The 23206-nt window shown below is 38.7% G+C and overlaps 1 protein-coding gene across 2 annotated transcripts in view; it reads left to right on the forward strand.

Moving 5' to 3' along the window:
• Nucleotides 1-23206, forward strand: part of MGAM (maltase-glucoamylase) — a 143075-nt gene that overhangs the window by 48739 nt on the left and 71130 nt on the right. Inside the window, exons 26-46 of one of the 2 annotated variants that reach the window (XM_036428969.2) lie at nucleotides 139-339; nucleotides 2413-2567; nucleotides 3671-3839; nucleotides 4090-4186; nucleotides 5032-5144; nucleotides 6122-6247; nucleotides 7487-7615; nucleotides 7852-7962; nucleotides 8268-8330; nucleotides 10095-10229; nucleotides 10929-11016; nucleotides 11843-11981; nucleotides 12811-12944; nucleotides 13054-13088; nucleotides 13182-13298; nucleotides 17668-17816; nucleotides 18391-18475; nucleotides 19351-19407; nucleotides 20392-20516; nucleotides 21474-21562; nucleotides 22866-22915. In XM_036428969.2, the coding sequence (XP_036284862.1) occupies nucleotides 139-339; nucleotides 2413-2567; nucleotides 3671-3839; nucleotides 4090-4186; nucleotides 5032-5144; nucleotides 6122-6247; nucleotides 7487-7615; nucleotides 7852-7962; nucleotides 8268-8330; nucleotides 10095-10229; nucleotides 10929-11016; nucleotides 11843-11981; nucleotides 12811-12944; nucleotides 13054-13088; nucleotides 13182-13298; nucleotides 17668-17816; nucleotides 18391-18475; nucleotides 19351-19407; nucleotides 20392-20516; nucleotides 21474-21562; nucleotides 22866-22915 (2367 nt within the window). The remainder of the gene's footprint in view (nucleotides 1-138; nucleotides 340-2412; nucleotides 2568-3670; nucleotides 3840-4089; nucleotides 4187-5031; nucleotides 5145-6121; nucleotides 6248-7486; nucleotides 7616-7851; nucleotides 7963-8267; nucleotides 8331-10094; nucleotides 10230-10928; nucleotides 11017-11842; nucleotides 11982-12810; nucleotides 12945-13053; nucleotides 13089-13181; nucleotides 13299-17667; nucleotides 17817-18390; nucleotides 18476-19350; nucleotides 19408-20391; nucleotides 20517-21473; nucleotides 21563-22865; nucleotides 22916-23206) is intronic. The other variant, XM_036428984.2, reaches the window with a different exon arrangement.

A 23206-nucleotide genomic window follows, 5' to 3' on the forward strand; every position in this document is an offset into this window, starting at 1 on the left:
TGTGTCACAACCAAAGAGCACATAGGGAAATAAATGATAGTCTCTGGCTGTATCTCCCTGTAAATTACCTTTTCCAGCCCCTCTGTATTTGATAAGCCCAAGACCACATGCTGAGCTGACTTTGGCTTTACTTCTCAGGAAACCACTTCCCCAGGAGTCCCTTTTTGCTATTTCACCAATGATCTATATTCGGTTGATGATGTTCAGTATGACTCATATGGGGCCACAGCTGTTGTCTCCTTAAAGTCTTCTCTTTACGCCAATGCTTTGCCCTCAACACCCGTGAACACCCTCCATGTGAAGGTGACCTACCACAAGAATGACATGCTGCAGTTTAAGGTACGTGTTCATGGACTGTGTATTAGGTACTGACTAGCACTTTTCAATTCCATTGGTTTTTTGCTAGTCAAGGTTACAGAACCCTAAAATAAATTCACTCTTCTAAGTTAACAATGCTATCTTATAGTAGGTCATTATCCTAAGAGCAGTGAGAAACCAGTGATGGCACAGGGAAACCTGTTCTCATTTACATTTTGAAAAGATTGCTGTCTCTACTGAAAGAACAAGAGTGGAAAGGAAAGACAACCTAGGAGGCTACCAGTTAGGTATCCAGATGAGGCTGGTGCTTGGTCATAGCACAGGAAGGAGATGGGGAACAGTGGACATCTTTGAGAGATGAGAAGGTAGTTACAGGATCTGGTGATGATTGCAAGAAGGTAATGACAAGAGGGAAGAACCAAGAATGATTAGCATGTTGCTAGCCTGCATCTCTATATAGAGTATGACAATATGAACCATAGTAGAAACACTGAAAAGGTTTGAGCTTGGGCAAAATTGGATATTAAATTTGGAATATCTGAAATAGCCATGAAAATGAAGTGATCTCTCTTTTCTATGATTTATTGCATTTAAGGATTAGTGATGGATGATTTTATGTATATTTCTATATTGAATTGTGAGTGTCTGAAAGACAGGAAATTGTCCTTTTATCTTTGTGTTCCTGAAATCTAACACGGAGCTTGGTAGGTAGTTAGCACTTAGATGTTTATTGAGATAATAAATGGAAAACATCAGGCTTCACCTGACAGGCTGTTCTAATATCAATCTAATATCAACCTGGCCTATGAGTTCTTGTACATCTTATAATATAAGGGCGAGGCTCTTATATTCCTGTCCTCACCATAGACCTGATGGCATATGATAAGCACCTAATGGGTTTGAAATAAATGAACTTAAAAAGTTTCCAGCTTTAACTCTTTGACAGTCTACTTCCTGATCACACAGTAACTCTCTTCAAAACATTTGCCTATTTCTCCAAAACATTTGACCCTGCTTTAATACTCTTATTTCTCTACCAGAAATGACTTGATCTCCTTCATGTGCTGGCTATAAAGCTTAATGGCTATAAAGCTTTTAAGATTCAGTCTATATTTTCCCTGTGAAATCCGCTCAGTCTCCCTGAAAATGTTAGGTATTTCCTTCCCTACAGTGTCCACAACACTTCTGAAAAGCTCTACATTACCATATATTACCCAAATGTTGTAGGTACATTTCTTTTACCTTCCACTAGCATGTGAATTTCTTTCTTTTTTCAAATTTATCTTTATGGTTGAAAGTATTACAGACATCCCCCCTTTTTTTTACCCCATTGACCCCCTTCACTCCTTCCTGCCTCCTGCCCCCCCGCCTTCACCACACTATTGTCTGTATCCATGGTTTATGCATACATGTGTATAAGTTCTTTGATTAATCTCTTCCTCCCCCCTTTCCTCTGAGATTCTGTTCCATGTCTTTAGATCTGTTTTGTTTGTCAGTTATTTTGTTCATTAGATCCCATATCATATAAGTGAGATCGTGAGATAATGGTCTTTCTCTGACTGGCTTAGCATGTGAATTTCTTTAAAAAAAATAATGCGTCTTATGTGGTTAGGTTATTCCTAGTATCTACTACAGTATAAGCATATATATAATAGAGATAATATATTTAGATAAAATTAGAATCAATTTTTAGCGAGGATATCTGTTTTATTTAACCAAGTAGAGTTTATATTTTTTGGGGGGTGGTTCAGTTCAGAAAAGTTCTCAGGTATTCACATAGACTCATACCCCTACACATAAACTAATAAATAAATATTAATAAACCACATTGATTCTAAACTGATTTTCCAGGATAGCACCAATGTCAAAGTGAATATGTTATTGTAATAGAAGCCTTAAGTGAGATATGACAGACTAAAAAAAAAGTTAAATCTGACATGGTTCTTTCATATGTTAACAAAATCCAGAGTATTATGAGCTTAGAGATAAAGAAATACAGCATTCAGACTCTTTGTCAAGGTCATTAAGGTTTTACTATGGTTATGGGCTTTAAGGGTGCTATAGTTACCTAAAATCAATTTTCTCTGTCCCTAGATTTACGATCCCAACAACAATCGGTATGAAGTCCCAGTCCCTCTCAATATACCCACGGTTCCATCCAGCACCCCCGAGAATCGACTCTATAATGTCTTCATTAAGAAGAATCCATTTGGAATTGAAATTCAACGCAAGAGTACAGGCACTGTGATGTAAATGGCTCCTAGTCTGATTTGGAATTGAAAGTTACCTGCACATTCATTGCTCAGTTCATTGTCCTTGGAGATATCCTGCTCAAAGCACCAGACTACCCATTTCCAATTTCATGAATAAGTTATTTCCTTTGGGTCTGTTCTTATGAGAAAGCCTTCTGGAAATAATTACAGAGGCAGTTGCATGCACTTAGGCATTCATTCAACAAATGTTCATGGAGTGCCTTTATATTTTGTAGTTATAGAAGATAAAGTCTCTCTTTTTATGATAAAAATAATAAGTAAATTACAATAATAAGATAATTCAAGTTAAAATATAAATAAAGATGTTTAGGTAGTGACAACTGCTATGTAGGAAAAGAACAGGATGATTGAGGGTTGTAGGAGGTTACTGCTTTGGGTACTCTGGTCAGAATGGATCTCTCCAAGGAGCTGATATTGGAAAGAGGACCTGGGTGAGGAGAAGGAGCCACCCATGTGGTAATCAGAGGGGTGGGGAAGAACAATTTAGACCAATGGACTGGATTATACACAGGCCATGAAACAGGAGTAAACTTGGCATATTAGGGGGAAAATGTCCAATATGGCTGGAGCAATTTAGTAGGAAGAGAGGTAAATGATGGCAGATGAAGCTGGAGTTTATGTGGGTTTCTGATTAGGTATGCCCTTGAATACTTCATAAAATCTTGTAATGGAAATCACTGAAGAATTGTAAACAGGGAAGTGAAGTGATGTGAGATACTTTGAAAAAATTCACTTTGGATACTTTATAGCAAATGAAGAGAGCAGGGGTGGAAGCTGGGATTGGTATAGAATCATAGCAACTGAGTTGGAGAATGCTATTAGATAGGCATTCTGAAAGAAGAACTGAAAGGAGATAGTGGTAGAAGAAAATAAAGAATGAAGCTAGCTCCTGGGATTTTAGCAAAGGCATCTATGATTATTTTAATCAAGTAGATTTTGTTTTGGTTTAGTTTGGGAGATTAATAGGATTTTGGATGGGAGAGGAGGGAATTAAGAGTTTAGTTGTCCTTGAAAAATTAGCTGCTTGAAGACAATATAACAGCCTGTTTCTTTCCCAAATATACTCCTTTGTGTTGCAGTTGGGACTCTCAGCTTCTTGGCTTCACCTTCAATGACATGTTCATCCGCATCTCCACTCGCCTTCCCTCCAAGTATCTTTATGGCTTTGGAGAAAATGAGCACCCAACCTATCGGATGGACTTGAATTGGCACACATGGGGGATGTTTTCCCGAGATGAACCCCCAGGGGTAAGAGCAGAGTTTTGGGATCTGGGTCTCTGCATCTTTCCACCCACATGTGTACACTTCATGTTTCATCTTCCCAGACTCAACTTGGATGGTCACATTCTGTTTTTAGGCAAATGGACCAATTCCAGGCTCCTTTCTTTCTTATACATTTTATTTATTTCAGAGAAGACTAGACACACCTTACCAATCAATTTTTTGTTGAGTTTCTTTTTTAGCTACCACTTCCCACTTTTTCATATGATTCTTCCAGTACAAGAAGAATTCCTATGGAGTTCAACCCTACTACATGGCACTGGAGGAGGATGGAAGTGCCCATGGAGTGCTTTTGCTAAACAGCAATGCCATGGGTAAGATGATGCCAGCATCTCACCTTATTTTTTGTGAACCAGTCATTCTTGAGGAAGTTTAGAATGTGTTTGACTTAGCCTCCCCACCCCCACCCCTGAAGTCAAAATCATTATCATGTGACCAGTTTTGTTTCCTCTTAGCCTTTCTGTTTATTTTCAGCTCAGTAATATGTATTAACAAGAATTAACTAAACTCTTATTTGGAAAAAGTCATGTAAGAAGGGATAGCAACACTAAGCAAGTCCCAAATATCTTGGAGGTCAGCTAGTGGAAGCCATCTGTATAATTGAATTAGTGAAGAAGCTATGGATAGAGCACTCTCTCTGGGGGTATGAAGATGTGAAGAAATTTTATACTATATATTGGAAAGAGGTGGAAAAGCAGGAGGTGGAGGGGAAAGCGTGGATGTGAAAAGTGGTGAAATCTGAATAAGGTCTATGTCTGAGCTAATAGTATTATGTCTATGACAGTTTCCTGGTTTTGATAATGTGCAATGGTTATGTAAGATATTATTATTGGGGAAAATGGGGGGAAGCCTATAAGGGAATACTTGGTACTATTTTTGCAACTTGTAAGTCATAAACTATTCTAAAATAAAATTATAATAATTTAAAAGAGCAGAATGACAAAACATATAATAAGATATCAAAGAACATCAAAGAGAAAAAAATATAGAGATGGGACCCTGTAGACTTTTGCTTAACTTCTTCAGTTCTGTGTTAAGTATAGCACAAGCATTTTCTCACAATACAGAGGCATCAGAAAAGGGAAAAGTTATGCATTTCAAGGGATAGTTCATCACATGGAAGGTTTTCAGATTGACTTGTACTTTCCTACATTTTCAGATGTGACATTCCAACCCCTGCCTGCCTTGACATACCGCACCACAGGAGGAATTCTGGACTTTTATGTGGTTTTGGGGCCAACTCCAGAGCTTGTCACTAAGCAGTACACTGAGGTAGGAGGGAATTCTATTGATTACCAAGTATTTAAACAGTATATTTTGTGTTCCAAAACCTACATTCATTAGTATAGTTCTCAGATAATAACTGGGTTTATTGGTCTTACTGGGAGACAGATTATAAAATAAATAAAAATATATACATCTCAATAATCATTAAATTCAGAGCCTCTCAAAGCATTGCAGAGGAGTAAAATTAATAGTGCTAGGGGTGGTTGGGGAGGTGGCAATAGTGGTAGTGAGGGTGACGATGGTGGTGATGTGATGATGATGATGATAGTGCTGTTGCTGGTGATGTGATGGTGATGGTAGTGTACAAGTGATGATGGTGGTTCTGAGTGATGGTGGCGGTGAATGTGATGGTGTGCATGATGGTGGAAGTGTGATGTGATGATGATTGTAGTGTAGTGATGGTGAAGGTGGTCATAGTGGTAATAACAGTTATTTTGGCAGCAGCAACAAACATATAAAAAAACTATGTCACTGATATGTGTCAGAACAATTTACATTGATGTATTAACTCATTCAATCCTCACACACACACACGCACACACACAAAAACCCCAATAATAATACTGAAGCAAATACTATTTTTATCCCCAATTTAAAAGCGAATAAACTGATGCACAAGAGGTTATTTAACATTTGTCCAGGGTCACATAGTCAGCAGGGATTAGAACCAGTATGATAACCTTGGCATTTTGCCTCTGGATTATGTGTTCTTAACCAGTAAGCTAGACTACTTCTAGGAATCAGAGTAAGATCAGATTTTCTAAAATTCCTGGTCAGGAAGATCCAGTCTAGCAGCAGGCTTTCTCCAAAGTACCCCAGTGGCTGTGCATCTTCTCAGTTTCTCTCTGGACTTGAATTTGTTGATCATCTAACTTGGGGCACTGGAAAAATATTCTTATTTCTTTGTGTACAACTTCAATTCAGAGTCTCATTAAAAACTAATATTTTGTGTCTGTTTTTAGTTGATTGGTCGGCCAGTGATGGTTCCTTACTGGTCCCTGGGATTTCAGCTGTGTCGCTATGGATACCAGAACGACTCTGAGATTGCCAGCTTGTATGATGAGATGGTGGCTGCCCAGATCCCCTATGTATGTTCTCAGTCTGTGGTGTACTTGCTCTAGGTCCTCACAGCCAACCCCAATTGTCTCCATAGCTGGATTCTTTGGCCTGATTTTTATGGGGTTCTGTAAAGTTACAAGGTGCTTTCTCATACATCACACTGAGCCCCAACCCAATAATACAGGTGGGGATCATGGGCCTCACCTTAGAGTCACAGTGATTTACCAGAGGAGACGGAGATAGGCCCAGCTTTTTGCTAAATCATATTTCCATTTCTGTTATTGAATTCAAAATATTTAGTCACAAAAGCATCCTTGGTTCCATAAGAATAAAAGAATCCCCCCAACAGTAGTCTTGTTTAATATAAAAAACTCAACCCAAATTCAGTCAGATCATTGCATGTGTAGATAGAATCACTGTTCCAACACTGTGCTGGGCTGGAGCACAGTGTTTCCTTAGCTTTGAGTTTATCTCGTGTTGAACTGACTTCCAGAGGAAATACATGTGGAATAAAACTCTTTCACTTTAGGACAAGAAGAGTCCAATAATCAGATAATTGGTTCCATGAGCCAATTACATACAGTGGTCATCAAAAGTAGGTTTACAGTTGTGAGTCTATGAAACACAGGGTTTAGTCTTGTATTATTATTTATTAATTATGGTATTTTTCATACAAACAACTATAAACCTACTTTTGCCAACCCCTGTATTTAATTGTATCCTATTTATTGTTTACAGTTGTTTCTAGTAATAGGAAGTGCAGCATTCACTATTTTATTCTTAATGAGAAAGCTGTGTTTAGCTTAGCAACCCCTAGGATTGGCTATTCCAAAGCAATTACAGGTTTTGTTTTTGATAGATTTACCATCCATGTTGTATTCCTACTGGGTAATTGACATTGTGTTATTTTCTCTGAACCGGAACCATTAATAATACCAGAGCAGCTCTTGGGGAAAGTAGCAACAATCACACCTTATATTGGTTATATACAAGGCACTTCCTCATCCACTGTTTTCATTTATTCTCAAAATCATCCCTGCCCAATAGTTGTTATTCTATATTTTGCTAATTTAGTTTTAAAAAATTATTTTACAAAGAAAAATTAGAAGGTTAAGTAGATTACCCAGAACCTAGTACCTGACAAATGACAGATCTGGGATTTGAAAGAATCCAAAAAACTCCCTCTGAAATTCCCTACCCGTTGGGTTAGTGGAGGTCTGTTATCACCTGGAACCTGAAGCCACTGAGTTCCCTTGTGTGTCCCCCAGGATGTGCAGTACTCGGACATCGACTACATGGAGCGGCAGCTGGACTTCACCCTCAGCCCCAAGTTTGCTGGGTTTCCAGCTCTGATCAATCGCATGAAGGCCGACGGGATGCGAGTCATCCTCATTCTGGTTCGTCTCTCTGTGAATGGGAGGAGTCTTTTGGGAGCATGAATAAGCTTTGGTGGAGAAAACTTTATACATACTGTGTTTTCTTCCATGTTATATGCAGAGAAGTTGAGGGTCAAAGAGAAGCTCTACAGTTCAGGTGGAAGATAGTGCCTTCCCTTCGGAGGAGATTTTCTCTTTTCTGTCCCCAGTCATTCTCTGGCTTTGATTTTCTCATCTGACCTGTGTGTTGATTGTAGGACCCAGCCATTTCTGGCAATGAGACCCAAGAGTATTCTGCATACACTCAAGGTGTATCCAATGATGTCTTCATCAAAACTCCAAACGGTGGAGACATTGTCTGGGGAAAGGTATGATTTTCATGGTGACCCAGGTGATGGGTAGATCACTGTTGATTTGTTTGTGCCTGTTGTTTTACCTTTTCCATTTGGGCTTTGAGGTTGGAAGTCCTCATTTTGTCAATCAACATCTGTCAATACAGTTAAGGAATTTTTAAGGAATGTACATACACTGTGAGATGCACTTCTCTCAAATCAATCCTATGTGAAAAATCCAAGTATTATCACCTGTAGAACCATGGTTTATTATTTCTTAGGAAATGCTATATAAGAGAAATTATCTCCTGCATTGCTTTTGAATGTTTTTCTCTCCTCAGGTCTGGCCTGATTTGCCCAATGTCGTTATAAACAGCTCTCTAGACTGGGACAGTCAAGTGGAGGTAAAGGGCCCTTTGTGGATATTGGGTGAAGTCAGGGTTGCCAGAAAGGTCTAATTTATTTTTTTAGAAATGACTCAGACATGGCTGGCATTAATCTTTATTCTAGTCCTCTATCACCCTGCCTGTCTACCATGTTTTCCAACCTGCCTGAGCTGTTTTTGATGAAAGATTCTCTACTGTTTCCATGTTTCTACTACTATTTTCTCACAAAAAGGCATTGCTGGCTTGCCTCCCTCTCGGAGCCTCTCAGTGAAGTGGCTCCCTACTCTCTCACGTTACTGTGAGCTAGATCCTTGTATACTGATCTGTTTCTGTTTTTTACTTTGTGTTCCTTTTTTTTTCTTTTACCTTTTATCTAGACATATGAGTTCCTACTTGCCTTTTGTCCACTGTGTATAAAAGCTGGAAGTTCCCATGAGCAAGTCTTTCTGTCGCTCCCCCTACCTTTACTACTAGCATTATTGAGTTTGTTAACTCTTAAAATCACTGGTGAACATAGAGGAACCCATTTATTGAGACATACAAAGGACCATGAAGTTCCATAGCAAGCAACCTGACCTATATAAAATGTATAAATATTTGCTGCTACTAAGTGGTATGAATTCACAATTAGGCACTGAGCATTTATTTTACTTCAAGTTCTAAGCTAAGCACTGTGGGGGAATGCAAAGATCAATCAGAAGAAAATAAAACAAGGTCCTTGCTCTCAAAGATCTTACAGTATAGTTAAGGAGTTAAACCTTGGGTCTAGTTTCCAAGTTAAAATGAAAACATGGCTTTTATTATTTGAGGCAATTAAGGGGAAGGTGCACCTTTCTCCTAAATCCTCCCAATTTACTTGACACACAAGAGCTGTTTTCAAGTGCTTCTGAAACTAGAGAAAATACAGGTGCATACTAGTTAAATGATCTAATATAATGAAATGCAATCTTACCTCTCACCCCTTTCCCTAGTGGGAATGAGATGCAAGGGGATCAACTGGATGTTTCTTTCCAATCTGTTGACAAGGCACCTGATGTCTGCCCTTTTTGGGCTGCAGGCTCTCCCTGGCTCATGCATTGTCTTTAAGAAATACTTAGGAAACTGCAGGACAAATATTGAGGGTTGGGCATCTAATAAATGAGATAGTGAGTCCAGGGGTTGATTGCTACTGTTCATGTTGATACAGAGGGGAAATCAGTCTATGGAAGCTTTCCAAATGCTAAGGTGGGGCCTAATTGTGCTAAAGTTTCCCCTGCACTAGGGGTGTCGAACTCAATCAGAGAAGGGGCCAAAATCTAAAATCCAGCCTAAATCGCGGGCCGAATGGTTTACTGAACAGTCATAAACTGTCATTGTGATGGAAACGCAGCGGAGTGCAGTGATGACAGCGCGGTGCGGGCCACATTGCAAGGCCTGGCGGGACGGATTTGGCCCGCGGGCCTTGTGTTTGACACATGTGCCCTGCACTATTGTATTTGAAACTAGAGGCTCAATGCACAAAATTTGTGCAAGGGGCTCGGCCCTTGAAATTGTGGTGGCTTGCAGCCCTGGCTTCATCCAGAAGATTGTCCAGAAGGAAGCCTGGAAGTTTGTTTGGCTGCCTGGTCTAATTAGCATATTACACTTTTATTATATTTGAAATAAGGAAAGAATGTTACTTAGGCTCTGTTGGGATTATCTGTCACCATGTAGGACAAGGCTGTGCATGAGTTAAACTCTTATTAAATGCCTGTTTGCTATCTAATATGTTTGGGACAAATAAATTATATTTAATTTTTACAGCTATACCGAGCTTACGTGGCCTTCCCAGATTTTTTCCGTAATTCAACTGCTACCTGGTGGAAGAATGAGTTGAAAGAACTACACACCAATTCACAGAATCCAGAGAAGAGTTTGAAGTTCGATGGCATATGGATTGTGAGTGTTTGTGTCTGTGTATATTTGGATAGGGTTGTATCTACCTCTGTGTGTCTAAGTGTATCTATCATTGACCTTTATTCAAGAGGCATAATGATCACCCCAGAGAGCTTTGGACATATCAGAGTTTAGTTCCTCCAATTGGGAGTGGAACATCCTGATAGTCCTCAGACCTTGTACCTTGCCACACGTTCCTGCTGTAAAATTCCAAGGTCACTGCTAGGAATTGCTTAGAACTGCAACTTGTTTCACACCCTGAGGGAGAATTTTTTAAAAAATCCTTTAAAAAATTATTTTAAAAAGCCAGTCATTTTGTAGGGCTTAATTGATCTTTTTAGTCAATTCTCAGTCGAATTTAATGATTACTGGATGGTGAATGATTTATTCACTACTTCTTTCCATCTGAATTGACAGCATGTAACTATTTTTAAAAATATGTTTATATTGATTTCAGAGAGAAAGGGAGAGGGAGAGAGAGATAGAAACATCAATAATGAGAAAGAATCATCAATCAGTTGCCTCTTGCACAGCCCTCCCCATTACTAGGGATTGAGCCCACAACCTGGGCATGTGCCTTGACTGGGAATTGAACTGAAACCTCCTGGTACATGGGTTGATGTTTAACCACTGAGCCACACAGGCAGGGCCAACATGTAACTATTTTAAAAAGTAATATATATCTGTGTTTGACTTTTCTAGGATATGAATGAACCATCAAGCTTTGTGAATGGGGCAGTTCCTCCAGGTTGCCAGAATGCCATTCTGAACCACCCTCCCTATATGCCACGTAAGGACTCCCCTGGGCCTCCTCTGTTGGCAGACCCATGGCCACAAAGAGTGACCCCTGCAAGAACTCAGCAGCCAGGGGCTTATTCTGAGTGCTCAGGGTATATCTTAGTGGTGCTTTGGTTTTGGGGAGCCAGCAACAGACACACTTCAATCACTTTACCCAGTTAGGTGTGTGCAAGTTACTAACTCCATTGAGTGAACTTTTAAGTTTGTTCAGAAAACACTTAACAGTAGTTATGTCTCCAAAGGATCCTATAGCTACAGCTTCATTCAGGCTCAAGTTAATTACTCCATAAGAATTTGTTATGCCATCGGTGGGTGGAAAGTAGTAGCTTCCCCTTATCATGGAGTTGATGAACTTTGGTATTACACTTGTGTTCATATCTTGGCCCCAGAAATTATCTCTGTGAGTTGTATGATTTTCAACAGATTCCTAGATGTTTCCCAGCCTCAGGTTTTTTTTGTTTGTTTGTTTGTTTTTTAATACGGCAAAAGAAGGATAATGATATCCTTTCCATAGAATTAAGATAAGAATGACATGAAATAATTATCATGTTAAAAGCCTAGGTTGAAGCCTGCCCCACAGCATTTGACAACTCTGTTCTTCCCCATGGCCTTGGCTTTCTCCTGGAGACCTCTCCAGAAGAGTTGATGTTGAATGGCTTACAGGCACCATTGCAGCTCCCAGAGCTAAACATGTTCCTGTTCCTGTGTCTCTGGGGTGGAGAGTGCCCCAGGCAGAATGAGAGTTTAGTCCCTTGAATAGAAGTCAGTGATAAACAGGATCAGAGGTGGCTTTTCCATCACTCGCTCTTTCTCCTCAGATTTGGAGTCCAGAGATAGGGGTCTCAGCAGCAAGACTCTGTGCATGGAGAGTGAGCAGATCCTGCCTGATGGCTCCCGGGTGCGGCACTATGATGTGCACAGCCTGTATGGGTGGTCCCAGACCAGACCCACATATGAGTGAGTCATCATCTTCCTTCTCTCACAACCTACAGGAGCAGCCAGTGACCGATGAACTACCAGGAGTTTCCTCTCATTCCCTCTTCCAATGGGGTTAAAATGATTTTAATTACAACTATGTAGCCATTCTTACTTTTTGGACAAATATTCATGAGCATGGAGCCAGGCCCTGTGATTATAGTTAACAGAACAGTTTTAAATAAGGGCTGATCCTGCCAGTGAGAGACCACAGTCCTAGTGGAGATGGCATAGGCCATCATCACACAGCGCAGCTGATGCTGTAACAATATGAGATATAAGAAGTAAAGAGAATATAGAGGATTAGATAGCTCATTTATTTCAAAAGTCACTTACCTCTTTTGGGATTTTTTTTGGGGGGTCATTCATGTTGGGATAGCCACCTAGTGCTCTATTGAATTAGCCTTGTCCAATTTTGTGAGCTCGGTCCTTGAATAATAAGAATTATCCTAAGGAAATCTTTATAAAGGAATCCACCTTCTTCTTCCCCAAACATAGAAAATGAAGTACTGAGTAAAAAATTGTAAGATTTGGTGATTGCTTATTGTTCTTAGGTGATCCAGTGAGTTTTTTACATAGTGAAGTCCTTTGTAAAACACTGTAAATACTCTAAAGGTATTTGTGTTATTCTCTCCATCCACTTGGGATTGGTCAATGGGAACCTCACTGTAGCTCAGATTTCCCTATTTCCTCCAGTAACAGGAAGCATGTTGTCACCATGGCCTGTGGTCAGAAGTTCTAGGAGGAGAAGCTTTGTGGCCTTTCTTTCCCCATTCTGATCTCAATCATCTCTTTGTTCCCCTCCAACCAGAGGTGTACAAGAGGTGACAGGAGAAAGAGGGATCGTCATTACCCGCTCCACGTTCCCCTCTTCTGGCCGCTGGGCCGGACACTGGCTAGGAGACAACACGGCTGCATGGGACCAGTTGAAGAAGTCTATTATTGGTGCGTGGTGGGGAGAGGAGGTGGGATCCTTGCTAAAGGATTCTCTGAAGAGTGGGTAGGAAGCGGGTTGAAAGTGGTGTATCTGACACAGCTGTGGTTCTCATTACAGGCATGATGGAGTTCAGCCTCTTTGGCATATCCTATGTAAGTCCCCTTTGGATCACCCCTAATCCCCAAGAAGGTGATTACATCTTTCAGAAATCATCAACAGGCTTATTTTATTCCATTTTGTCTCAGACAGGAGCAGATATCTGTGGGTTCTTTAAAGATGCTGAATATGAGATGTGTGCTCGCTGGATGCAACTGGGGGCCTTTTATCCCTTTTCAAGGAACCACAACACCATCGGGAGAAGGGTAGGATGAGGGTATCACTAGGGACACAGGTCTCATTTTGAGTTGGTCATATTCCCCACCGATATCTTTAAACCCATTAAACCCTCATGTTTCTTTTCTTTTTTGATACACGTATATGTTGTGAAATGATTACCACACTTGGGTTAGTTAACACCTTTCTCACCTCAGATGATTTCCATTTCTTTTTTGTAACGAGGACATTTAACATCTATTCTCTTAGCAACTTTCAAATATATGACAGTATTTTTAACTGTATTCACTTTACATCCCCAGAAAATGCAGCAGGAGACAAAAGTTGGTTTACAGTTGTGAGTATGCAAAAACACAGAGTTTATTCTTATATTATGATTTAATATTTATTGTATTATTTTCCATGTGAACAACTATAAACCTACTTTTGCCCCACCATGTATTTATTTTATAACTGGAAATTTTTATCCTTAGTTTAGACTGACATTTCTCTATTTTCCCCAACACTTAGCCTCTGATTACCACCATTCTATGCTGTTTTTATGAGTTCTACTTATTAAGATTCTCTTTTAGATTCCTATATTTTACATAAGTTTTATCACACAGTAGTTGTCTTTCTGTGTCTGACTTATATCACCTAGCATTATGCCATAAAGATCCATATATGTTGCTGCAAATGGCAGGATATCCTTCTTTCTTGTGGCTGGATAATATTCCATTGTGTACATGTCACATCTTCTTTATCCACTAATCCATCAATGGTCATTTAGGTTATCTTCATATCTTGGCTATCTTGAATAGCACAGCAATGGGAGTACAGATATCTCCTCAAGAGATGAATTTCAGGTAGTTGGATTATGTGGTAGTCTTTTTTTTTTTTTTTTCCTGAGGAACCTCCATGCTATTTTCCATAGTAGCTGTACCAGTTTAAATTCCCACCAATACTACACCAATGGTTTCCTTTTCTCCACATCCTTACCAACACTGAGTTTCTTTTGTCTTTTTGATAATAACCATTCTAACATGTGGGAGGTAATATTTCATTGTGATTTTGATTTCTGTTTTCCTGATGATTAGTGCTGTTGGGCATTTTTTCATGCACCTGTTGGCCACTTGAATGTCTTCTTTGGAAACTAGAAATCAATCATAGAAAAAAAAAACCTAAAAAATTAACAAATATGTGCAAATTAAAAAACCAATGGGTGAAAAGAGAAATCATAAGATAAATAAAAAATATTTTGAAACAAATAAAAATGGAAAAACAGATACTAAAACTTACAAGATGTAACAAAAGCAGTTTCAGGAGAAATTTTATAGTAATAAACTTCCACATTCATAAAAAAGAAGGACCTCAAGTAAACAACCTAACTTTATATCTCAAACAAGAAGAAAAAGAACAAAGTTAACAGAAGAAAGAAAATAACAAAGATCAGAACAGAAATAAATGAAGTAGACATTAGAAAAGAACAGTAATAGAAAAGAACAGCAAAACTAAGCTGTTTCTTTGAAAAGAAATAAAATTGACAAACCATTAGCTGGACTTCCTATAAAAAAAGAAAGAAATCTCAAATAAATAAAATTATAAATGAAAAAGGGACATTACAATGGATACCACAGAAATGCCAAGGATTATAAGAGACTATAGGCCAACAAGTTGGGCAACCTAGAAAAAATGCACAAATTTCTGGAAACATAAGCATGGGGCAAAAACTATTATAATACAACCTACCGAGACTAAATCATGAAAAAATAGGGAATCTGAACAGAGCAATAATGAGTAAGTAGATTGAATCAGTAATTTAAAAAATCTCCCAACAAAGAAAAGCCAGATGTTTTCCCTGGAGAATTCTATTATATATTTAAAGAAGAATTAATGCCAATCTTTCTCAAATTCTTTCCCAAAATTGAAGAGGACTTAATACTACTAAACACTTTTTACAAGATCAGAATTACCTTGATACTAAAGCCAGATAAGGGCTCTACAAGAAAACTACAGACCAAAAGAAGACATATCTGAAACTTTAGACAAAAAAAAAAAAAGAAGAAGAAGAAGAAAAAAAAGAAAACTACAGACCAATATCCCTGATGAATATAAATCCAGAAATTAGCACACCAATTTTCATGGCACATTGAAAGATTCACACAAAATGCTCAAGTGGGGTTTAACCTTTGTGTGTAAAGATGGTTCCACATATACAAATCAATAAATACTTTTTATCTTCCATTCTACCACATTAGTGGAATGGATGGAAGATAAAAAGCATATGACTATTTCAATAGGTACAGGAAAAAAACACCACTTGACAAAATACAGTAGGGACTATTGATAAAAACTTTTAAAAAATTGATATAAGAAGAATGTACTTCAATAGAATGAAGTAAGAGAAGCCCACAATTTACATCATACTCAGTAGTAGAAGTTTAAAATCTTTTCTATAAGATCATGAACAAGACAAAGTTCCCACTCTCACTATTCCTATTCAACATCATACTGCAAGTCCTAGCCAGAACAATCAGATGAGAAAAAGGAACAAAAAGCATTTAAATCAGAAAAGAAGAAGTAAATTGTCTGTTTTCAGCTTATATGATCTTATATAGAGAGCATATGAAATATGTTACAAAAAACTATTAAAATTATCAATAAATTCAATAAAATTGCAGAATATGCAATCAACATACAGAAATGTTATTTATATATGGCAACAATAAAACACATGTAAAGAAAACAATTCCATTCACAACAGCATCAGCAATAAGCAATACTTAGGAATATATTTAACCAATGAGGTGAAAGGTCTGTATACTAAAAACTACAAGTTATTGATTAAAGAAATTGAAGAGATACAAACAAATGGAAAGATCTCATGTATATGGATCAGAATAATTAATATTATTAAAATGTCTGTACTACCCCAAACCATCTATAGATTTAGAGCAATCCCTATCAAAATCCCAATGGAATGTTTCTAGCTCTCTTCCTCTCTGTAAAAAATCAATAAAAATATATATATAAAAAAATAGAAACACAGATCAATACAACAGAAAACTAGAGCCCAGAAATAAAACCTTGCTCTATCTATCTATCTATCTATCTATCTACTCTGTTTCCCCGAAAATAAGACAGTGTCTTATATTAATTTTTTCTCCCAAAGTTGCGCTAGGTCTTATTTTCAGGGGATGTCTTATTTTTGGGAAATCACGGGTATCTATCTATCTATCTATCTATCAATTTATCAAGAAATAATATGCATATTAGGCTGGGACTCCATAACAGGTCATGACCAGATAGGAGGAGATTGTGCACGCAGGTGAAGCCCAGAGCAGAGATGGAGACAGAGGCAGGGGGCCCTGCCTGAGCCAGCGTGGCAGCTCCAGCGGCCCTGGAGTGGACACAGGCAGCGGGGTCAGGAGACACTGTGAGTCAGGTGTGGATCCCGGCCCCTCTGTGGTGCTGGTCCAGCCTCCCATGGCATTGGTCAAGCATGACTCCTTCAATGGCCAGTGCTGCACGAGTCAAGCTTGTTTCTCAGTCCCCATGGGGTGCCTCCTCTCATGGTGGGAGGTGGGGCACCTCCTCTCACAATTTCAATTGCGCGCTGGGCCTCTTGTCAACTAATATTTTATCAGGGAGCCAAGAATACTCATTAATAAAGGATAGTGTCTTCAATAAATGATGTTCAGAAATTGGTTCCCTATCTTGCATCTTTCACAAAATTAACTCAGAATGGTTTAATGATTCAGTCATAAAACTTGAAACCATGTAACTCCTAAAAGAAAGTATTAGGAATTTTTTTCCTTGACATTGGCCTTGGAAATGATTTTTTAAATGGGACTCTAAAAGAACAAGCAACAAAAATAAATAAATAGAAAACATAAAATTTAAAAGCTGCTGCACAGCCAAAGAGACAATTTTAAAAAATGAAAAGGCAACCTACAGAATTGAAGAAAATATTTGCAAATCATACACCTGATAAGGGTTTAATATTCAAAATATGGAAGGCACTCACACAACTCAACCAAAAAAAAAAAAATGCAAGTAATCTGGTAAAAAAATAGGAAGGGGAACTGAATAGACATTTTTCCAAAGGAGACATACAAATGACCAATAGGTACATGAAAAAATCCTTTGGTTCAATGAGCTATCTTCTCCTGTGTTCTTTAGATTGTTCTTTTTGTTTGGGCAGCATTGTAGCAAGTATATCCCAAAAAAAGAATGTCTTATGGGAAAATTTTACCAGTTGTCCTAGGAGAGCTTTAGTGACCCCTAATATTCTGTGCATTTTATCTATAATCATCTTTGATTTAGTTAATTGTGATTTTCATTTGTAATAAATGTTGTGACTTCAAGTTCCCTAGCTCCCCTACGCTGAGCTCTAAAACTCCTCCTTTCGTCCTTTAGAGGCAAGACCCTGTAGCCTGGGATGCTGCATTTGTGAATATCTCCAAAAGTGTCCTGGAGACCAGATACACCCTCTTGCCATATCTTTACACCCTGATGCACCAGGCCCACACAGAGGGCAGTACCGTTGTGCGGCCCCTTCTCCATGAGTGAGTGTTTAGCTGGAATCCCAATGACTAAGGGATAATTTTATTCTATGTGTTATCAGTTGAAGAAAACAGTTCTTCCAAATTAAATTAAAGTCATGATTATCTTTTGCCATAAGCTTTCTAGGCACATGAATATGTTATCTAGCATGGTGTCACTGATACATTGGATCTTTAATAAGATACTATTATTTTTTCAAAATGATACAACACAGAATGATTTCTTTCTAGATTAAGCATATGTAGACCCACCTATCTTTTATAAAAGCTCAGGTCATATGGCATTCCAGGGGGAGATTTGAGGAATGAAGGCCATTCTTGCATTTAGGATGTGCCATGGTTAAGAAACATGGAGCTATCTGTAGGTGAGAACATGTCTAAGTCTAATCATGACTGAGTTTGAAGAACATAACATGCAGAAAGTGAACATATTGTATATCCGATTAAGATAGAAAAAAATAATGTAAGATAGAGAAGCTAGATTTCTGACTTGGGTCTGAACTTGAGGAGTTTCTTCAAGACCTTGGCTGGAGCCCTGTTGGCACCCTGATTATGGTACCTTGGTTTACCTTTCCAGGTTTGTGTCAGACCGGGTGACCTGGGACATAGATGATCAGTTCCTGCTGGGCCCAGCCTTCCTGGTCAACCCCGTCCTGGTGCCTGTAAGTATGGAGGCCTCTGATAAGCAGAGGTCCCAGTTACGAAGCCTAGTGAATGGGAGAAGGAGAAGAGGCCTCATCTGGTGGGGGTCCTAAGCGGTGGCTTCTTATTCTACCTCTGTCTCTTCCTCTCTCTCTGTACTGAAGCCCATCACTTAGGGGTTCTGGTGCTTAGCTCCCTCATCTTTAAAATCATCATACCAGATTCTGATCCATAGGACAAATAGAGAAGGAAGAAACTTTATGATATATTTGAAGATATACTAATTTCTTCATTAACTGAAGTAAGGAGTGTGATCAGGTGGGGGCAGTACTGTAAAGATTCATTACAGTTCTCTGTCATCATTAAAGCAAAACTTTTCATAAGGATCATTTGAAACAACATGTATAATCTTACTGTTGAGGGCTAGGCCTTTCCTTCTTTCTATAGGAGGTCTTTAAGTAGCAAAAGCCATTTTCTTACCTTTATTGTTGATGATTAAGCTCTGATCAAAACATCAATTAATTGCACCTTCTTTAAAATTTAGTGCACTAATCAGAATCTCTGAAGTATTGGCATGTAAAACTACAAAGTTTTCTTCTGCCTCAGACCCAACTTCTTTGTTTCTTTCAAGAGGGTGTATGTGGGTTAAGTTTACAAGTAGATAATAATAATTCTCCAAAATCCTGGATCCCCAAGGACTTTACAGAAGCAACAAGCATGGGGCAGGCAAGTCTCCCATTTGAAGTAAGGAGAGAAGGAGGTTTCCCCATAGTCCTGACCTCTAAAGAAAGGAAGAGTGTGGGTCAAAAGCCATCACTATTATTTTGACCAACTAGGTTAGTCTGCCTTAATAACTGAGCCTTACTGCCCATGACTTGTTTGTGTTTGATTTTAGAATGCAAGAAATGTCACGGCATATTTCCCTAGAGCCCGCTGGTATGATTACTATACGGTAAGTTTTTCTGACTGTTTATACAGCCCAGGAAAATGGGACCGTAGTGTGCACAGGCTTCAGAATCTGACAGACCTCCACTCACATTGCGGCCCTGTAACTCACCGGATGTTAATCTTGCACAGGTCACCTTTAACCTCCATTTTCTCACCTCCAAGTCAGAAAGAACCACTTCCTTCACAGAATTGTGAAATAACACATAAAGTATCTCGCTTATTCCCTGGACTTCATGGGTGTTCTTTATGTGTTAGTTTTTATCTTTCCATTTAGCACTACTATTCGCAATGGTGGCAACACTAGTAAACACGGGAAATTATTCTGTAAACTATAGTTTTTTGTTTAATTTCCCCCCGCTGGATTGTAAGTTTATAAGTACAACGGCTTTTTCCTCTCTTTTTATTCCACATCTCCTTCTATAACATAGATGCTCAAAGAGGAGTAGTTAAACATAATTCCTCCAAGGAAAAAAAGGTCTCAGGCCATCTGTAAAATGCACACAGAAGCAAGGGCCCCACCCTTGTGCACTGGAGCAATGCAGTTGCATTTGGAAACGTAGGGTGAACATATTCTCTGTTGTAGAATGTTTCTAGGCTTCTCTGAGTCCAGAAACTCATCTGGAAAAAAATGGGGTCTTTTAGAACCACTTTAAGGCAACATTTTTATTATTAAATGTATGGGGTGACATTGGTTAAAAAAATTATATGTTTCAAGTTTGTAGTCCTATAATTGTATATTGCATTGTGTTCCCACCACCCAAAGTCAAATCTTCTTCCATCACCATATATTTGACCCCCTTTACCTCTTACTTCCCCCTCACTCCCTTCCCTTTCATAATCACCATACTGCTGGGTGAATGAAAATGTGTAACAGGTATGTGTGGAAGGATCATGAACAGGCAGCAAGTTTGGAAGAGTGGATGTCTGGTAAATGCACTGTTCAGAGGAATGTTGTCTCTGTCATCTCTGACCTTCTTCTGGCCCTCAGGGTGTGGACATTAAAGCAAGGGGAGAGTGGAAGACTTTGCCAGCCCCTCTTGACTACATTAATCTCCATGTCCGTGGGGGCTATATCCTGCCCTGGCAAGAGCCTGCACAGAACACTCACTTAAGGTGAGTGATGGGACCAGTTAATCCAAATCTTGTGGAGCCCACTGTAAGCAGAACTCTTGATACCAAAAGCAATTGTACTAAACATTTTTGTTAGTTGATTTGTGTGGGTTTTTTTTTTTCCAGACTCTCTGTTCTTTGAACAGTTATCAACAACTATTTTAGATCCAAGTGGGTGAAATGCTAGGAAATGGAAGAAACTATTGTTGAAAATGGTATAAGCCATAATGCAGCTAATGCCTGAGATTCCTCATACACGGATTTAAAAATTCTAGACCTAAGCCTATATAATAAATAGTAGCTAACAGCAAATGAATATGTGCTGTGTACCTAGAACTGAAATAGTATGGAAATTTCTATTTTTTCTTAAAAAATAAACACTGTAGCTGTTATTATCCTCAGTTTATACTGTAGAAAAGCAAAGAGGCTTCCTTGAGATCTGGGGAGCAGGCATTAATTAATTCAAGGTCACACAGTTAGTAAGTATTTGAAGATGGACTACAATCTATGTCTGTCTGATGTCAAGCTAAAATTCTTTAAGCCCTACTAATTTAAGTCCAAAAATTTAGTTAAAAACTGAACGAACTGAAGACAGAACTCACTATATATGTATTTAGGAATTTAGGTCATAAAAGAGGAAAGATCACAACATCAGATCCTTCCTCACAATAGGGGAGGGAAGGAATCCAATGAGTTTGTTTGTAATGTCTGGTGGAGCTTACAGAACCCTAGAGGAAAACTCACCTTGCTTTATTCATTCATTCATTCATTCATTCCTGGTATGAAGTCATAGAACAAATGAAGACAAAACTAGAAGTAGGTCACAAGTCTCTTAAAAATCTAGCTCTCAGTCTTTATAGCATGAACTTTGTTTTTTAAACATACTTTGTTTTTTAAATACTCTTTATTTGAGACTGTGGCTTGGTTTTTAACTAATGCCTCCCTCCCACTTCACTATAGCCGCCAGAAATTCCTAGGCTTCAAAGTTGCCTTGAACGATAATAATACTGCTGAAGGTTGGCTCTTCTGGGATGATGGACAAAGCATTGGTGAGTAAGGGTTGCCTCAGATTTATGTCTCTACCATTGACTGGGCTCCTGGATATATTATAGGACTGCTTGTCATTTTTCATGTTAAAGCAATTTTGCATTTTTTATATATAGCTGTTACTTTTACTTTACATAGTGTGCTTAATCCTCGTGCTGCATGTAAATGAAGCTTAGCTAGAAATCTCTCACTATTATCCACTGTCCTAATCCACTATGGAAGATAGCTGTATCAGAGCCAAAGTGAAAATTTCTTTGAAGCAATTGAAATTTACTTCTGTATGGTTTAATTTCAAAAGCACATTTCCAATTGCATGATTTATTGTCCCAGTAAGAGTGACAATGCCTCTATGAACTGTGTTATTTATTTGAGGGTTTTTTTCATTAGGAGTTGCAGGAATTGGTGAACTTTTAGAAGGATGGTTCAATTATCTTAGCTATTTCTAGATCAGTGCTGTCTAAACTAACTTTTTGCAGTGAGGGAAATGTTCTGTATCTCTGTTGCCCAAGGTGATCCGTTAGGCATAGGTGGCTGTTGAGCACTTGAAATGTGACAAGTGTATCTGAGGAATTGAACTTTTAATTTTATTTAATTTTAATTCATTGCAATTTAAAAAGCTACATTTTGTCAGAGGCTACCTTGGAAAGCACAATTCTTAAGGATAGCCAATGCCCTCTGATTGAGTGAGCAGTAAGCAGATTAGAAAGAGATGATGGGTATATGGGACAAGTGAGAAAGCCACAGGATAGGAAGTAAGTTGGGAATACCTGTAACAAGACTTTGTAAAGTCCACCTTCACTGGATATGCTGAGCTTCATATTTTCCCTGGACTTGTGGCATAAATGAGGATAAAAGGTCAAAGAAGGCTTTTCTTTGGGTTTCTTGGTTCTCTGGAGGTTACAGTTAAGAAATTGCCTGATATCTCTTAAGACAAACTGACCAAGACACCATTCTTGGTGATTGTGGTATGTGTCTATATCATGTATGTTCACATATGCGTACTTCCAGCAGAAGGAACTGGGAAGTTCTGAGGTGGCCAGGAAAATGTTGGGAGTGGTAAATAACAAGGGAGAGAAGTACACTAAAGGGAAACTGCGTCATGAAAAGTGCCTCTGCCAGACTGCCGAGTCTACACACACCCATTTCAAACATCTTGTGCAAATTGAGGGTGGGGGCAGAGTCTTACTAGTCTCCATATATAGGTCTTAAATCACAAAATGGAAGTCAGTAAAGAAAAATAAAGACAAGTAGGCAATGAGAATTCTAAGCATGACTCCAGATCGTGTTTACCTTGTTTGTTTGCAGACACCTATGAAAAAGGACTCTATTACCTTGCCCACTTTTCTGCTGCTCAGGTGAGTGTGACTGATACTATGAAGGGGTACTAGAGTCCTACTGGCTTAGTAGGATGCTGGAGATCATAAGGGCATAAAGTACCACCTAGAATTCCTTCACTGCCTACCTTGCTAATTTGTTTCCTAGTCTAGACTATAGATAGATTCAGTATGCTCCCAGAAGTTTTTCTGTGACTTAGGCCCATTCATGTTTTATCAGTAACTTATTCCAGTTTAGTGAGGCAGAGATGGACAAGCTATTTTGATATTATCTAGCCTTTGTTCCCATATTGTCTTGGAATGTTCTACACA

This window comes from Pipistrellus kuhlii, unplaced genomic scaffold, assembly GCF_014108245.1.
Source record: "Pipistrellus kuhlii isolate mPipKuh1 unplaced genomic scaffold, mPipKuh1.p scaffold_m20_p_10, whole genome shotgun sequence".
In the NCBI taxonomy this organism is placed as follows: Eukaryota; Metazoa; Chordata; class Mammalia; order Chiroptera; family Vespertilionidae; genus Pipistrellus; species Pipistrellus kuhlii.